Genomic DNA, 17,276 nt, shown 5'->3' with positions numbered 1-17,276 from the left:
GCGTGTTATGTACTTAGACGTATATAGGAAGAATGGTGCTTCTCGCGAAGGAGAAAGATTCGATTCTTTCAAACTACAATTTAGAGAGGAACGAACGTTTCCGCTTGTTCGTCGTGCAGATCTTTTTAACGAGTATTTTCTAGTACAATTAGCCGTTTAGCTATTTTAAAATTCTCTTTTCTCGTTTCGTTTTTACATGTTACTCATAATTGACGAGACAGGGTATATATATATATATATATATATATATATATATGTATATCTATGCACTTGAGTTCTTTTGCATTTCCCCCTAATGACACTCTTTTCAAACAGTACATGTCAATTAAAATTTATCGCAAATAATTTTCGAAACATCTGATTAACAACCAACTGTCAATATTTTCTTATTAACGGGGAGATACATACACGATTCGCGATTCGAAGAAAGAACTTTGACGAGAGCAAACTTTGTTATCGTTAATAGTACAATTAACAAAGTAATCATCGCTTAGTATTCATCGTACCATTAGAATTAACGCACTTTAAAATCATCGATAGCCCAATCAGCATTCGTCCGAATGATTTACAAAATGCGTTTTCAAATTAACCGATCGATGCTTTTCAAAGTACATTTCGATATCGATATTTTGTAAATCTCTGTACATATGTATGTACTTAAATTGCAAACTTGCAACAACAACCACATATAAATATATGGTTTATATCGCATACGCTGTACGTGTGTAAATTATTTATTTTCGTCAAGTCCAAACAACTCCGTAGTAGTAATATCGATGGTCTACGTTAATCCCAACAAGTTTCAACCAAAGGATTCTGCTGCTTGTAAAACAGATTAGAACCATTAAATTCCCTAATCAACCTGCCATCGAACATGCCTGTGTTGCATATCCTCGTTGCATCGCACACAAACTCTAGAGTAGCACTAGAAATAGCACGTACGGGAATAGATGAGGTTTTCGGATGTTTGGACGATATCCAGTAGCTTCGACTATCGTCGACCGGCAACGTGTTTACACTCGAGTGCAACATTGCCAATCAAATTGCGTGTCACCAAAGAAGTGGAAAATCTTTCTGAAAAATCGTTGGTCAACGTCCTTTCTTCTCCCGAGCCATGTGAACACTATAAAAGAGAAAGCAGTGCAGCGAATCAGTCACTCGTAAAACTAAAACGTCGAAGTACAGAAAGTGTGTGGAAAAAAGAAAATGGACGACGACGAGGTGAGCGATTACTTCCGCTCGAATTTCCTGGCGCTCCAAAAGACGGTCACTCCGCATGATATGAAGAGATTCCTATCCTCGAACGACAATTCGGAGAGGATCGGTTTCCTGCTACGTTGTCCGCTGATGTACGATTTGCCAGTGCAAGTCGCCGAGAACGCCGAGATGCTGAAGAACGGGAGGAAGGCTCTGCAATTGAAAGACATCGGCAACAGGTACTTCGGCCGCGGTGAATTTCTCAAAGCGTTGGAAACTTACTCGAACGCGGTTCTACTGGCTCCACGGAAAGGTAACGTAATCGACGATCCTCCACACTGTCCAAAAGTGTTCGGATTTCAAAAGATTCATCAGGTTTTGAAAAAAATCTTGGGTCCCCTTCAAAGTGAATCACAACGTAAATTATTCTGTAATCTAACGTTGTCCGAGTCGTCGCGTGCCAATTTTACAATGAGAAGAATATAGAATTGTGTGTTTCAAAGTGTGACTCGGGTGTAATCACAGGTTTGAGCTAGACTAAACTGAATTAACGATGAAATTAAATTGTCAAACTGTCCGACAGATTTAGGTGTTACATTGATAAATTTCTAACTTAACTCGAGCAGAAAAATGATTTCATATCTCGATATAATCATTCGAAACCAAACTAAACCAAACTAAACTAAATTAACGATGAAATTAAATTCTGAAGATGTCCCCCAGATCTAGGTGTTATATTGACAAATTTCTAACTTAATTCGAACAGAAAAATCATCTCAAATCTCGATATAATCATTCGAAACTAAACCAAACCAAACCAAACCAAACTAAATTAAACTAAATTAACGATGAAATTAAATTGTCAAGCTATTCCTCAGATTTCGGTGTTATATTGACAAATTTCTAACTTAACTCGAGCAGAAAAATTATCTCAAATCTCGATATAATCATTCGAAACTAAACCAAACCAAACCAAACCAAACTAAATTAACGATGAAATTAAATTGTCAAGCTATTCCCCAGATTTAGGTGTTATATTGACAAATTTCTAACTTAACTCGAGTAGAAAAATTATCTCAAATCTCGGTATAATCATTCGAAACTAAACCAAACCAAACCAAACCAAACTAAATTAACGATGAAATTAAATTATCAAGCTGTCCCCCATATTTAGGTGTTATATTGACAAATTTCTAACTTAACTCGAGCAGAAAAATTATCTCAAATCTCGATATAATCATTCGAAACTAAACTAAACCAAACCAAACCAAACTAAATTAAATTAAATTAACGATGAAATTAAATTGTCAAGCTATTCCCCAGATTTAGGTGTTATATTGACAAATTTCTAACTTAACTAGAGCAGAAAAATGATCTCAAATCTCGATATAATCATTCGAAACTAAACCAAACCAAACCAAACCAAACCAAACTAAATTAACGATGAAATTAAATTATCAAGCTGTCCCCCATATTTAGGTGTTATACTGACAAATTTCTAACTTCACTCGAGCAGAAAAATTATCTCAAATCTCGATATAATCATTCGAAACTAAATTAAACCAAACCAAACCAAATCAAACTAAATTAACGATGAAATTAAATTGTCAAGCTATTCCCCAGATTTAGGTGTTATATTGACAAATTTCTAACTTAATTCGAACAGAAAAATCATTTCAAATCTAACTTAACTCGAGTAGAAAAATTATCTCAAATCTCGATATAATCATTCGAAACTAAACCAAACCAAACCAAACCAAATCAAACTAAATTAACGATGAAATTAAATTGTGAACCTGTCCCCAAGATTTAGGTGTTACATTGACAAATTTCTCACTTAACTCGGTTACTCGAGCAGAAAAAGTCTGGAGTCTCGATGCAATCATTCGAAATTAAACTGTATTACAGATTTAGGCGTTATATTGGCGAATCGTTCGGCAACGCTTTACCACCTGGAGAAGTACAACTACGGTCTGACAGACGCGGAAGAAGCTTTGCGCGTGGGATACCCGCAGGAACTGTTGTACAAGATTGAAGAAAGACGCGCCAGATGTTTGCTCGGGTTGAAAAGGCACGACGAGGCTGTGCTGGCATTCAGAAACGCTCTGCAAGCGTTGGACACAGCGAAATTAACATTGGACAAAAAACAGAAGCTCGAAGCAGACATCAGAGTTATGCTTGCTGTGATAGACAAGGGTAACCAATTGGCGCAGAAGACGCCGAAGATTCCTCAACAAGGGAAAATCGGCGAGTCGAAGAGAACGACGCCAAAGATCGACGACTGCAATCAATTGTATCCTTCGTGTAGCAAAGCGATCGAAATTAGAGACGAAGGCGGTAGCATTGGTAGACACGCCGTTGCTACCAAGGACATCGAGCCTGGCGAGATACTAGCGATAGAAAAACCGTATTGCGCTGCCTTGTTATCCGAATATAGGTGCGTTTAATCATCGAGTGACTTGTATGTACAGGGTGGAAAGAAGAAAGTTTGTCCGTGGCTATCATAGATGAATTTCAAGGTCAAAAAAAAAAGAATTTTTTCTTTTCTTTTTTGCATTGTGTTCTACTCATCACGAAGGTAAACCATGGATCGCAATAGTTCTGATAGTACTCTTGAAAAATGGAGAAAAAAAGTTTCAGCGTTCTAACAGCGGCTTTACGGTTCTGGATTAAGTTTCACTAACGTTTCATTCGCCATAGTTGCCGGTATCGGTGCGAGTCTACATAATCAAATGATCAAACTAACTGTTAGTTATTTGAAATATAAATATTATAGTATAAAACGTAATGCAAACATCCACGCGTCTGCAATCATATAAAGTCGCTGTTAGAACGCACGCGTCCTAAATGGTCAAGGAACTTTTTGCGGTTTGCGAGTTGCAAATTGAATTAGTGACCTATGGTTCCTTGGAAAAGTTTTACCTTCGCGATAAGTATAACACAATACTGCAAAAAAAAAAAAAAGAAATTTTGTTGACTTTGAAATTCAATTTTGCACGATCTTTACACGCTTCTCCGTCAAACTGAAGGTGTACGATTCATCTATGATACCTTTCCATCCTGTACAGAAAATTCCACCCAAACTCACTTGATATTAACGTCAAAATAATTTCGTTCCAGACTCACAAATTGTTACTACTGTTTCACCAAGATATTCGTGCCGATGCCAACTATCTGCGAAACGTGCAACTGCGTGGCTTACTGCAGTGTTGCCTGCAGGAACAAGGATGCCAAGACCCACGTGAACGAGTGCACGACATTACCCAGCTTGTGGGCCTCGAATACCTCTGTAAACTGTTTCTTAGCCTTGAAGGCGATCATTCAGCGACCCTTTGACGAATTATTGAAACTCAAAGACAAGCTAGAAACTTCGAAGGGTAGAGTAGAGATCTCGGCACAGCGGCCCTATCGGACAGACGACGTTGAAACTATCTATGGATTAGGTACTTACAGAACACAGAAATTGAAATGAAAGTCTTTCGATGGGCTAAAGCCGACATAATCGTAATTTCTTGGCACGTTTACATATTTTCCCTTCGTACAGTAATGCACGCGGATAAAAGAACGCCGGAGGATATTTTCCACAGAACCTACATAGCCAGTTGGCTATTGAGACTTTTGAAGACAAGCCCCTACTTTCCAGAAACTGTGAAAACCCCAGATACAGCAAAAGGGAAACCCTCCGACGGCGAGTTATACATAGGAGGTTTGATTCTTCATAATCTAATGATAATACAGTTCAACGCTCACGAAGTAAGTTGTATGATCCTTCTTTCTTCTAACAAAGATTCGGTGTGCTTTGTTTTATGCATTCGCTCGCGTTACAATCTCAGATATCAGAACTCGCTATACCAAAAGGCAACAACACCCTAGCGAAAGCTAAAAACAAATTTATCGGTGGAGGACTTTACCCGACGATATCGCTGTTCAATCACTCGTGCAATCCTGGCGTCATCAGGTAAAAAGTGAACTATGAATATCAATGTAACACACGATAATAATCCATGATTTAATAACTGAAATAGTAATTACCAGATAGTAAGTTGCAAATAATCATCACTGGGTGTACTATAGGTACTTTGTCGGCACCACTATGGTTGTACGGGCAATACGCTCTATTCCATCAGGAGAGGAAGTCTCCGAGAACTACGGGCCGATTTTTGCAACTTCCCCGGAAGCTGAACGGAAAAGGAAACTGAGATTACAATATTGGTTCGATTGCAATTGTGAAGCGTGTGCAGCACATTGGCCCATTTTAGAAGAAATCGATCAGACCGTTCTACGGTTATTTGAATACAATTGCTCAACACTCGGAGAGTTTTTAACCGTTTGTAACCGAGAATATTAGAAACACCAAATGTCTTCAATTTTGTTTTCAGATTTAAATGCGAGTCCGGAAGAGTATGTGGAAACGTTCTACCTATAAAAACAGACACAAACGAATTTATGATCAGATGTCCAAAATGTGGCAGGAACATGAATATTTTCAAAGGTTTAAAAGCTCTGCAAGATACAGACGTCATTTTTAAAACAGCTTCCAGAAAACTCGAGGAGGGAAAACACCAAGAAGCGTTAAAATTTTATTTGGAAATTTTAAAGCTCCTGGACGAAAACCTTGCTTTGCCCATAAGAGATTATCATCTTTGTCAACAAGGTGTTCGATTATGTACGCTCCCTTTCGGCAATGTGTCTTACGTCTAAGAATTTATCGCGTCCAATCAATAATTTAACGAGGAAAGTAATTCAAGCCGAAACATAATTTCAACGTGTGTATGTGACCAATTTTTTTTTCCTTTTTTAACTGAACGTTTAAAACGGGACAAGAAGTATAAAATATATCCAACACCGGTATACTATTACTTCAGTATTTTATTAATTCCTATTAATGAACATCAAACTGCTATTCGCAATAGGTAAGCCAAAACAATTATACCATACACTTTTATTTTAAAGTCTTAAGTTCGTAAGAGTACAAAATAATTAATACAACATAAAACGACCGTTTTTTCTACTTTTCAATGAACTTCACACCAAAAATGCCTCATTGTCATACTTATCGTTATAATTGTCCTCAATTGTAACCGAATTTTTTGTTTTACCTCACTCGTACATTTTGAAGCAATGAGCACGTTCCGTAAGAAATCCATCGTACCAAACAGCAGCTCGCGTCACAAAAAATTTTGTATGCGTGTAAAAAAGCATCAAAATATATAACGTGGTATAACGTGTACGCGGGTGTTTCAAACGTGTTGTGCAGAGATGTATAGTCGCCTTCTCATACACCTCTGTGTACATATATGTTTAATTAACTGTTACGCCCTTATGTGAAGTAATCTTATGCGTGTACAAAGTTAACTGAAACACTAGACATTGTGAACGTGTTTGTTTCATAATCTTTTATGAATATTTTTTACTCTATCATTGCTTCGTCCATGTATGTACGGGTGGTGACGTTTAGCTTTTCTTCCTTTTTTTTTTTCTTTTTTTTCTTATGTACATATAAAATCGGTTTTTTGTCTTCCATCCGGCACACTTAGTCGGTCCGTTCTCTCACTTTTAGCACCTAACTGTAAGTAAATAGAGAAAATGTACGCTCGATCCTCCGGATTTAATTTCGCTATATCGTCGTTTGGAGAATTTCAGTACAAAGAGAATAGAATAGACGAATTCTTGCAACTACGGCTATTATTTCAGAATGCTCAATGCACACAGAATGATCCGAAAACAACAAACTGATACTTCGTTTATAGTCAAAGAGTGTACAGAGAATTCTAAATTTACGAGTTTCTTTCGTCTGAATTTCGAGTTTCACAAGTTGAACAGTATAAAAGTACATACGATAATTTCTTTTACGTTGCGCTGTAAATGCAAGATTCGACGTCTGCTTCTTTTCTGTACGTATATCTTTCTTTTCCTTTTTTTTAATTTGTTTCTAATTTGTGGTAATATTAGTACCGTCTGTCACGGGAATCCGAACGAGAACGGCGGTCTCGGCTGCGGCTACGGCTCAACGATCTCCTGCGAGGGCTACGGGACTTTGACCTAAAATATTAAAAAGCCATTTTATACCACTTTTACTAAAGTTTGGGAGAACAATTTATTAATACACGGCTTTCTACTTCGTCCCAAATTTCGTGCCATCATCGTTAACGTGACATTAATTTTCTATAAAATGTGGCGTCTAAATCACGCGTTGAAATATGACCATATAGTATATATAAAATAAAACATAGTTATATTGAATGATACATATGAGACGAAACAGAACGTCATGCGTCAAACACATAGGTACGAAAATGATCGCAAGGCAACCGTAATAGAATTAGGACTGGCTAATTCCTATTTGCCTAAGGGGTGATAAAACTAGTTAGACACAATAATTAATATAAAATGACATCTCACCAATAATGAGAAACCAATAAACGAAAGTAGGATTAATTTAGTTAAAATCAAATTTTTACAACTGTTACGGATATATATGTAAATATATGTATATGTATAAATATATATATATATATATATATATATATATATATATATATATCCTGATAAAATACATATTATGTAATGGGCGGCAGTTCCCTGGTCCAACTGACTAAGCACTAAAATAATTAAAAAGAAAAAACGTTAATCAGTGTCTTCTATTTCGCTGGCTAAAAATCTGTTGAATAAACATAATTAATTAATAGAAATTGTCATTGGACCGCAGAGAACGTGACACCATCAATTAGATTTGAAAAAAAAAAAAAGAAAAAAAAAGAACAAAAAAAAGAAAAAAAGATAAAAAATCTTTGAAAATCGGTGAAATACCAGACAACTGTGAACATGTAGTGGTGGTTGGTGGTGGTGGTACTTGGTTGGGTGGTGGTGGGATGGTGTGTAGGTGGTGATCATTTTGCTTTGCTCAGTCGAAGAGAAGTGGCGGTCGCGTTGTCGGCTAAGTTTAACGTGATGGTTGACGAGTAGTAGTAGTAGTAGTAGTAGTAGCAGTAGTAGTAGTAGTAGTAGTAGTAGAAGTTGGGACGGACGGACGGACTGACGCGCCGAGATTTTGACAGAAGTATTCGTTCATATCGCGTCGGCTGTTCGATGGATTCACGATGCTCCTAGCCGCTAGAGGTTGAGGTAGCCCGAAGAAGTCTTTTTGAAGGGGAACAGACGGACTGACGGACAGCATCGGACTGTCAACTGACGGACGACTTGGCTCCTACCGGTGACTGGTGGTGACTGATGGTGACTGGTTGGGAAGTTAGTGGGCAGGCAGGCTTTTTTTTTGTTCAGTTTTGATTGCTAGACTTTTTTTCACGGTGGCTGTAGTAGTAGTAGTAGCAGTAGTAGTAGTAGTGGCGGGGAGACGAGCAGAGCTAGGAGCTGACGCTGGTAGAATCTGCAAACGTCAGTTTTAGCAATATAACCATCAAAGTTATCATACTCCTGGCCACTATTGGTACACACGAGCTTTTTTTTTTTCCTTAATCCAAATTCAACAAAATTGCATATGTTTCACTCGTCAGTGATACAGTTTCGTTACGATTATCCTAGACTGCCCACTCTAATGCGTACAAAAGACTCTACTTGTAATTGATTTGATTAAACTTATATGATGAATGTATAGTTTCAACTTATCTTTTATATACTTATCGCAACGCATAGTTGCAGTACACTATACATATATTTTTTTTTAATAAAATAAAAAATTTCAAGTTTTTTAAAGCTAATATACCGGAAATAATTGATGCAATCAATGAAAAGCTGCCTCGATGCGTATACGATAAATAAATGTGATTAAGATACGAAGTGCATCTCAGATATTTGCACGTTAATGAATTCCAGCACTAATATCTCTAACTATATGACGAACAATTCAATTAAATTCAATATTTAACTTCTACTTCATTCGGTATCTGAACACGCAAAAAAATTTCTCAAATAAAAACGATTTAATTACAACTATTTATTAAATAATTTCTACATACTTAGAAATTACTTAGTTTCAGATACCGAATAACTTAACTTCAGGCACTTACAAAATAAAATTTCGTATAAGACGATAATAAGCATTAGAAAATAAATTGCTTTAAGTTGGTCAAATTAACACCAGACACCGCTATGATTTACTTCTATTTTGTCACCGGTGCTTCTTTTGCACCAAACTAGCGTCGTAGTTGCCAACTAATTCTTGACACCAAAATTTCGATTTTTCCGTTTTTTCTCAAGTTATTCCTTCGTCTTCCGTCTATCTATCCTTTTAGTCCTGTCCTCTCCAACTTATGCCAATCAATTAACAATATTTGACCGCCGATCGTGACAATTACGCAATTCTCAGTGTTCAATACATTTCGAATAGAAATACTCTATATGTTTTATATGATATATTGTGATTCTGCGTGCAAAATTGCGATGATCACAATACAAGCGGTACTTGTAAAATACCTACTTGCAATTTGTAGATTGGCTGTGCTTGGTAAGGCCCTGAAAATTTAAGAAAATTATAAAACAAGAGGTGATTACCTGGAATATCGGCTTATCGGCGATCTGCGTGGACTTCTTGACCAGGACCTAAAAAAAATTAAGAAAAACTGTTGTATGTTTCAGACTGCTCATATGTTGCCGATCGCCATGTTTCGCTTTGATTAGTTTCTTTTGCCTACTCGCACCTGAAAATTACGGTTAACGGGGGTAGGGAAGTCTTACCTTGGATAACGACCCAGTGATCTCCTTCGAGGACTGCAAGATCTGGACCTATAAGTTTGTCAAAAAATATATGGTATGTGAATCCTGTTGTTCGCCAAGCATATTCACAAGGAGATTACAATGGGAAAAAAAATGAGCTATATATGAAATAGCTACTTCTGCCATAACTAAAAATTTGCCCTAGCATCTCCCGTTTAGGTTTCCCATGCAATGTCTTTGGTTGCTCTTCGGCTAACCTCGCAAATTTTCACATTTTGCATAGAAATATTTCATAATGGTCAAAGTATATTTTCCTTTACCTCTTTTTTTTTTAAATTTTTAGACTAATTTTAGGTCCTATTTTAATTTACCCTATTTTAATTTATCAAATCATTAATTTTTAATTTATGTAAGAGTACTAGCCAGAAGAGCGATAAGATCAAATAAATATAGTATACAATATGTTCTATTTGCATTCCTATATAAAATAAATAAAAAAAATATAAATTTACATCCTCTGTGCATAAAAGAAAGTTCACCGAAACCCGTGCATCGTTTCTTTTATCATTCTTATTTGATAACTGCACTGTAATACCTACTTGGCGAGACACTTAGCCATCTGCAGCAGCTCAAACGTTGCTGTAAAATATGGATATTCAATACTTTAAGATTTCTTACCTGGAATATCTTGGACCTGATCTCCTCCCACCTCCACGTCTACTTCTTCCTGAAGACATCTCTACTCTCACTCTGGTTCCACAACAGCGTCTAAGAAAGAAGAAAATGCAATGATTCTTATTATTAAAGTTTATAAAACTATTGTTACACGTTGATTATCATATACTCACGTTCCATCTAGACCTCTGACTGCATCTTCTGCATCACGTGGGTCTTCAAATTCTACAAAAGCAAATCCAGGTGGCTTTCTGGCAACCCATACATTCCTTAGAGGGCCATATTTACTGAATGCACTTTCAATTTCATGTTTACTAGCACTATTCCCTAAATTTCCAACATAAACCTTACATGAGGGATCCCACTCACGATAACGTGACATTCTGTAAATGACGAATTTCTTCTCGTTAACATCAACATAAATTTCAGTCAATAAATTGATATTCAAGTACGTGTGTTCCGAAGATTAAACGTAATAAACGGTTACTACGTGTTTAATTCATTGAATATTGAATTGGATAATAGCCTATGGAAATAAATCAACACCCACTGTCAGTTTACCTATACCCAGAAAATATCGACCGGCGACGAAAATAATACCATATATAATATTCACAGCACAAAAGCGACGTACGCTTTTCAACATGTAAACTTCATAATTAAGTTAATCTTACATAATAAGCTCAATAATCTGCAGTCAAGTTAGTCGTAGCTCGACCGATTATACTGAAAAGGGAAAGTCGGTATATACCGCCATGTTGTGCTCTCAATTTAACTGCAGTAACGATGGCTAATTATGCTAATTTCAATCTGAATTTATTAAAAAAGAAAAATAGATTTCTTATGTTATTCGAAACACTATTGTTACGCACTACTGTTATTTCGCTTGAAATTTCATTCGTATAAATATACAATTACGAAAAAAGATTAGTATCTGTCGGAACAGAAACCGACGCCATGGAAATTTTTAAGCGATTTTCTTATTTACTCGCGATATTTTTCCAAATAAATACAACTAATCAACTGTATATTATTTTTTGACAAAATATTATATTCTACTTACATTTGAAGTGTATTAAGCAAATTTTTTAGTCTGGCAATACACAGAACCTCACTGACGAACAGCACAAGTAGAAATGCCCACAAAATGGTGGCGTATGTAGCGTTAATCTTCTTCCGTGGCCTCCTTTCTAAGATGGCATTGCTGCATACTGTTTCTACTTTCTAATCAAATGAAAGTTTATTGCTGCATAAGCATTATTGTAACAATATTTAAAAATTACATTCTTTATGTTTATTAAACTCTGCCTTCAAAATGTCAGTTAATTTCAATAATATTTGGATTATTAATACAATATATTCATTTTAATTTTAATGATAAATTTATTGTAATTATTGTACTTTAACAAAGCTATTATACTTTAACGACACTAAACAGTAACGTACAGTTTTAACAAGAAACGATTTTTAATTATTTATTTAAGAAAAAAGATAATGTCAAATAACATTGCATGAAAATCGATAAGTACTCTGTATTGACTCACATAGTATGGACAATAGAGCATCATACTCATACATATGTATACGCATCTTTTTATGCACAGATGTGTGATATATATATATATATATATACATGATGGACGTCGTATATTAGTCGATATACGATTAGTACAATAATTAAATTTATAGTATATACAATAACTTATGGAAAATATAAAAATGTTTATTTCTTATATAACTTAAATTACAAAAAATCACATTATATATACAATTATACTACAAAAAAGATTTACACAAATACAATTGATACAAGTTGCAAAAATGCAATTTATACTTTTTATGTTAATGAACAAATCTTTTGTAGTCGATTTTTTCAAGTTGTACCAAGGGTTTCAATTGTTCTGCAAAAATCCTCATATCTTCTGCTATTGCATCCTGGCCACTAGGTGCTAAAACACTCAGTTCTACTAAGTAACTTTGTGATATCGCTTCCATACTCTCAGGTATTTTTCCTTGTTGACCCATTTTAAATATTTTGGAAACTGTCACTTTCATTCTACCCTTGCGGAACATATAGCCACGTGCAATATATTCAAAATCTAGCCTACATCCAAGCTCTGTTAGAAAATCAACAACTGTATTACTAGTTGCTATGTCTAAACTGCTTCTAACGATTGTAGGTCTTGATTTGTCACCCAATTCGGGTTGACCAATGTAACGTAACTGCCAAGGCATATCTTGATAATCTAAAGCCCTTCTTACACGTAAAAGTAATGGTTGTTCAGCTCCTCTAAAACATACAGCATTATAATCATATGAATTTATAAACAATAAGATATTTCTAATAACCTTTAAAATTATCTTATATACCTGATACTGAAACACATTTCGTGGTCATTAAAGGTTTCTGGTCCTGTGTCGACATTATCACATAAACCACGTAATCTGTGAAGCAATACTTCCACAGCACTGTCCAACACAGATCCTTGTAATAAGTATTCTTGATTTGGAATTATATTCGATCTAATTGCAGCTGTTAAATTGTCCATTGCTGTACTTATTGGTGCACTCATTTTTAAGGTTGTAAGTCTCTCACAACAGTATAAATCTTTTTTATTTGCAAAATAGAAATATATTTGACAGACGTTCACTTTTGTAGGTTAATGGATAACTGGATGATGCTTTTATCTGTAGTGCAGTTAGTGTTATAAATTCTATCCCACGTATGGCAACAACTGACCATGCAATTTTCATCTCGTTAACAGCTAACTTCACGTAGAATTGTGCCTACAAATACGTAGGAATAGAAAAAAATGTTTCTATTTTCCAATACGTTCAAAAAAGTACATTATGTTGACATACTTTATATATTTTATATTTCAAACGTTCGTTCTCGTGTTACATGAAACTCATTTTGAAAATTTTTGTAATAATTGAAGTTTTTCCGTCATTTACGTAATATTACATACGAATAGTAGTAGTAAAAAAAAACTACAAGCTACTCGAATGCACATAAAAACGATCTTTTATGTAAAAGTTATGCCGAAAAAATATCTTTACAATTTGCAAATCGATATATTAAAAGCAACATTATAATATACGTTTTTGAACATTATTAAACATACATGAAATATTAGCAAAGATAATGTTAAAGTCATTAATGTATTTAATAATTTATTTATGTCATTTTTTTAAATGAACAATATGCATACATATTTAAATAGCCGGCTTAAGCAGTTGACATGTTACGCAGAAGCACATGCCACGTTTGTTGCTTCTGCTAATGAATAGATAAGGTTAAAACGCGCAAGCGCAAAACAGAATTTACAACATGGCGGAACGTAGGAAAAGCAGGAAGCGCAAAGATGTAAGCATCGCATATGGGTGCAATTATCACAATATTAGTCGACAGTATATGTGAATCTTGGTGTTTATTTGGTGACTGGAATTATAATATTTGATTTTATGTTATATTCATTTTGTTTTACCAGTTCGAACTACATGTCATGAATAAGTATTGCAACCTAGTCCAACGGATGACGTAGCAAACAACTAATTTTCACACTGTTCAAAATTCGTGAATTAATTTTAATTATATAATTAATTTATTATCTAATAAACTACTTTCATTCGCTTTTCATGGAAATCTATTATTCATCCTAAATGGTTTCTTTATATAGAAATTTGACGATTATTTTAATCGTATTCCGGTTAATTTCGATTACCATCTGTACCGCCTAAACTTTGAATGTTTTGTTTCTTTTATATGACGTGAAGAATTACAATTGAATTCAACGTTTCATATAATTTTTAATGTGTAATAAGAAAAAAAGAATCAGTATCAAGTATAATTTATATGTATTAATGAAATATTCACAAAATATTATGGAAATGATTAAAATTAATTTAATCTTTTGTAGCAGGAAATATCAAACATAGACAATGAAGTCGTTCAAGAAAAGCCATCTAAGGAAGAATATGCAGTAGCTAAATGGATTCGTAACAATGTACCCTCGAAAAAAACAAAATTTGACAGAAATCACAATGTCGAATATTTTACTGGCAGTCGTGCAGTGGATGCTTTGTTGGAAAATTCACCATGGAGTAAAACTAGATTTGAAACACGCGAACAGGTTACAGAATTCCTTGATTTGATGTTGAGACATAAATTCTTCCATCGAGCAAAAAAGGTGGTAATTTCTGAAGAAGAACTATGTAAAATACGTGGAATAAAAAAAAAAGTTAAAGAAATTAAAAAGGACAAGAAGTCTACTGAAAAAGAGAAGGAAGAGATTAAAGATAATAAAGATGCAACAGGTGAAAGTGAAGATAAAGCTGAAGAAAAGAAAAAAAAACCAAAAGTAAGTTTTAAGAAAAAGTAATGTTTATTTAGTAATTATATGTATAAATTTTTTATGTATAAACATTGTTATTAATAACCCTTTCAGTGCTATAATTCAGATATTAGTTTAAAAAATATTACAAGCAATCCATATATATTTGTATAGAACTACTCAGTGCACATAAATTTGTGCGTATGTTTTATTTTAAAGCTATGTTTTGTTGTTACTTAGAACTTTTCTTGTGATATTTTATTTTGATATTACTATTTGTTCCACTTTATGTTGTTTTATTTTACTGAATATTTTTTAGCACAGTATCAAAATAATTTCAAACACAAAGATAAGAAGCATTTTTTAATAAAAATACTATCACTGTAAGTGTTTAGTAACAAGTGCACGCACATTATCAAGAATGTTAGTGCTGAAAGGGATAAAGTACAATGAATAAGTAATTCAAAAAATGATCACTACAGGTACGTTTGGAAATGCATATGGAACAGTATTTTGTTGACTGCAACGATGCTTATGTCTGGATATATGAGCCAATTCCCATATACTACTGGTTCTTTGGAACACTTGTAGTTTTAGGTGCAATTGGTGTTTGTCTCTTCCCATTGTGGCCATTAACAATCCGTCATGGTGTATATTATATAAGTGTTGCAGCTGCTGGATTCCTTGTATTCATTTTGGCATTAGCAATCATTAGATTAATTGTATTTTGCCTTCTATGGGTTCCAACACTTGGTAGATGTCATCTTTGGCTTTTGCCCAATTTAACTGCAGATGTTGGATTCTTTGCTTCATTTTGGCCACTTTATCAAGTATGTATCGGCTTTTAATTCTTTATTATTTATTTAATGAATGCAGTGAATATATATATATATAAATTTATTTTTAGTATGAATATTACGGTTCTACGTCTGAAAGTGACAAAAAAGTTAGTAAAAAGAAGAAAAAGAAAGAAAAAGACTCTGATTCTGAAGAAGCGCCATCAACACTATTGTAAGTGTGATTCTATAATAATACAATTAATTCTTATTACTTTAATATTAAATTGATAAAAAATATCACATTTATGAGACTCTTGTCTCCAGTAACGTATGTTTTTTTTACAGAGAAGACAAACCTAGTATTAAAGAATTATCTAAGGAACATACTCAAATCGAAGAAATTTCCTCTAGTGAAGAAAACAAGGTCTCTTCATCTGAATTGATAGAAGGAGAAGAGGGTAGTGAAGGTTCAGAAAGTGAAAAATCTAATACAGGTCGAGATTTTGTGATGGTCTAGAAAAGGAATTGGCAATAAATAGTTTTGTTTATCTTTAATATCACATTAATTAATCAATGATCGAATCTTGTCAATTCTGATTAAATCTTATACAAATTCGTAACGTAACTATTTATTAACTGACAACTTTTGGATGTATGTTTATTTTGTGAAAAAAATCTGATTTTGAATGTTGTCGGAAACAAAAATGAAGATGCAGTATATAAAAAGAAATATGATACATAAATTTAGTAAGCTTAATCCATTTATTGCTTGTGCTAATGTGTATCTTTGCATTTTTTGCATTTAGTATATTACAACCAATTGAACAAGAAAATTGCATCTGTATCTTACACAAAGGAAATTTTTGTAAATTGTAATGTAAGAATACCAATCTTGAGATTCCAGTTAAATTAGTGTATTTTTATTTAAATTATTATTAATCAACATTTATTTATATGTGTAAGTCTTGCAAGAATTATTTCACAAAAATGTGTAACTACGTTAACGCAGATGCCTGAGGTTTGTCCAAATCGATTAAAAAATTGTTTGTGATATTTTACATCGTAATAATGAATATTGAATTTCAGTAATACAATTTTCTCAGGTCCCAAAACTGTACAGCATGATAAATAGAATCTCCAAGGACAAGACTATAAAATTGTTTTAATCAATTGTTATTCTACCAGCGAATTTGTTTTTAGCAGAGCCAAGACTTGATCTTTCACATTTCATACAACAAATTGTAATTTATATTTTTATGTAAAAATTCCAATGATAATAATTATTGCTATTATTATTATAATTATTATTATATTACTATTGCGAAATAATCATCTTGATCATTGTAGATGCGTGAATCGTGACTGTAGCTGTATATATATATATATATGGTGAAGAGAAAATTTGAAATTTATATATTGTTATCAAAAATGGACATGAAAGGTATATATAAACATGTTACATATACAACTCACTACTTTGATTTTATGATTGCTATGGCGAGCAATCATATGTACGTTATGATGAGTTGTATCATATACATTCAATATTGCTAGTTATCAAGGTTTAGATAATTTGTATTAAAATCCTTTATTTATTTAAGGATTTACCGCATTGCGT

The 17,276-nt window shown here is 33.8% G+C and overlaps 4 protein-coding genes and 1 long non-coding RNA gene across 16 annotated transcripts; 2 read left to right on the top strand and 3 right to left on the bottom strand.

Moving 5' to 3' along the window:
* Nucleotides 1-76: 76 nt before the first annotated feature.
* On the bottom strand, nt 77-3,110 carry LOC122530474. Its single transcript, XR_006307018.1, has 2 exons — nt 1,480-3,110; nt 77-1,410 (listed from the first exon to the last, which is right to left on the bottom strand). It is a non-coding gene; the product is annotated as an uncharacterized LOC122530474 (long non-coding RNA).
* LOC122530470 (SET and MYND domain-containing protein 4-like) lies at nt 1,207-6,194 on the top strand. Its single transcript, XM_043657469.1, has 7 exons — nt 1,207-1,510; nt 3,106-3,634; nt 4,318-4,640; nt 4,742-4,950; nt 5,031-5,155; nt 5,272-5,481; nt 5,577-6,194. The coding sequence occupies exons 1-7, from the start codon at nt 1,207-1,209 to the stop codon at nt 5,896-5,898; spliced, it is 2,022 nt and encodes a 673-aa protein (XP_043513404.1). The 3' UTR covers nt 5,899-6,194.
* Nucleotides 6,195-6,686: 492 nt separating this feature from the next.
* LOC122530472 (RNA-binding protein 1-like) lies at nt 6,687-11,766 on the bottom strand. 10 transcript variants are annotated; one of them, XR_006307006.1, is made up of 8 exons: nt 11,609-11,766; nt 10,719-10,928; nt 10,549-10,638; nt 9,892-9,939; nt 9,709-9,756; nt 8,008-8,584; nt 7,153-7,239; nt 6,687-6,764 (listed from the first exon to the last, which is right to left on the bottom strand). XR_006307006.1 is itself a non-coding variant. In XM_043657473.1 (7 exons), exons 2-7 carry the CDS (start codon nt 10,925-10,927, stop codon nt 6,761-6,763), a joined length of 486 nt encoding a protein of 161 aa, XP_043513408.1. In that variant the 5' UTR covers nt 10,928; nt 11,609-11,766; the 3' UTR covers nt 6,687-6,760. The 10 variants fall into 10 exon arrangements, 3 of the variants coding, with proteins under 3 accessions (XP_043513408.1, XP_043513410.1, XP_043513411.1); XR_006307005.1 differs by lacking the exon at nt 8,008-8,584 and having other exon boundaries at nt 7,036-7,239; XR_006307009.1 differs by lacking the exon at nt 9,892-9,939.
* A 488-nt stretch (nt 11,767-12,254) lies between these two features.
* LOC122530497 (mediator of RNA polymerase II transcription subunit 18) lies at nt 12,255-13,395 on the bottom strand. Its single transcript, XM_043657518.1, has 2 exons — nt 12,916-13,395; nt 12,255-12,835 (listed from the first exon to the last, which is right to left on the bottom strand). Exons 1-2 carry the CDS (start codon nt 13,116-13,118, stop codon nt 12,388-12,390), a joined length of 651 nt encoding a protein of 216 aa, XP_043513453.1. The 5' UTR covers nt 13,119-13,395; the 3' UTR covers nt 12,255-12,387.
* Nucleotides 13,396-13,769: 374 nt separating this feature from the next.
* On the top strand, nt 13,770-16,810 carry LOC122530496 (translocation protein SEC62). 3 transcript variants are annotated; one of them, XM_043657515.1, is made up of 5 exons: nt 13,770-13,912; nt 14,466-14,906; nt 15,362-15,709; nt 15,787-15,890; nt 16,004-16,810. In XM_043657515.1, the coding sequence occupies exons 1-5, from the start codon at nt 13,877-13,879 to the stop codon at nt 16,173-16,175; spliced, it is 1,101 nt and encodes a 366-aa protein (XP_043513450.1). In that variant the 5' UTR covers nt 13,770-13,876; the 3' UTR covers nt 16,176-16,810. The 3 variants fall into 3 exon arrangements, with proteins under 3 accessions (XP_043513450.1, XP_043513451.1, XP_043513452.1); XM_043657516.1 differs by having other exon boundaries at nt 13,783-13,912; nt 14,469-14,906; XM_043657517.1 differs by lacking the exon at nt 13,770-13,912 and adding an exon at nt 13,965-13,983.
* The last annotated feature ends 466 nt before the right edge of the window (nt 16,811-17,276 follow it).

Source organism: Frieseomelitta varia, unplaced genomic scaffold, assembly GCF_011392965.1.
Source record: "Frieseomelitta varia isolate USP_RPSP 00005682 unplaced genomic scaffold, Fvar_1.2 scaffold_345, whole genome shotgun sequence".
In the NCBI taxonomy this organism is placed as follows: domain Eukaryota; kingdom Metazoa; phylum Arthropoda; class Insecta; order Hymenoptera; family Apidae; genus Frieseomelitta; species Frieseomelitta varia.
The sequence above is the reverse complement of the archived record's forward strand: the minus strand, read 5'-3'. Positions and strand labels throughout refer to the sequence as shown.

Bases quoted from the DNA above. Each gene is read 5' to 3' on its own strand.
- LOC122530472 (XM_043657473.1), bottom strand. From the start codon at position 10,927: ATGTCACGTTATCGTGAGTGGGATCCCTCATGTAAGGTTTATGTTGGA. The intron at 9,940-10,548 runs GTAAGAAATCTT...ACAAACTTATAG, and splicing joins TCAGGTCCAAGATATTCCAG to GTCCAGATCTTGCAGTCCTC. The intron at 7,240-9,708 runs GTAATCACCTCT...TTAATATTTTAG, and splicing joins CCGATAAGCCGATATTCCAG to GTCAAAGTCCCGTAGCCCTC.
- LOC122530496 (XM_043657515.1), top strand. From the start codon at position 13,877: ATGGCGGAACGTAGGAAAAGCAGGAAGCGCAAAGAT. The intron at 14,907-15,361 runs GTAAGTTTTAAG...TGATCACTACAG, and splicing joins AAAAGAAAAAAAAACCAAAA to GTACGTTTGGAAATGCATAT. The intron at 15,710-15,786 runs GTATGTATCGGC...ATTTATTTTTAG, and splicing joins CATTTTGGCCACTTTATCAA to TATGAATATTACGGTTCTAC.
- LOC122530470 (XM_043657469.1), top strand. From the start codon at position 1,207: ATGGACGACGACGAGGTGAGCGATTACTTCCGCTCGAATTTCCTGGCG. The intron at 4,641-4,741 runs GTACTTACAGAA...CCCTTCGTACAG, and splicing joins TGAAACTATCTATGGATTAG to TAATGCACGCGGATAAAAGA. The intron at 4,951-5,030 runs GTAAGTTGTATG...TTACAATCTCAG, and splicing joins TACAGTTCAACGCTCACGAA to ATATCAGAACTCGCTATACC.
- LOC122530497 (XM_043657518.1), bottom strand. From the start codon at position 13,118: ATGAGTGCACCAATAAGTACAGCAATGGACAATTTAACAGCTGCAATT. The intron at 12,836-12,915 runs GTATATAAGATA...TGTATGTTTTAG, and splicing joins GAAATGTGTTTCAGTATCAG to AGGAGCTGAACAACCATTAC.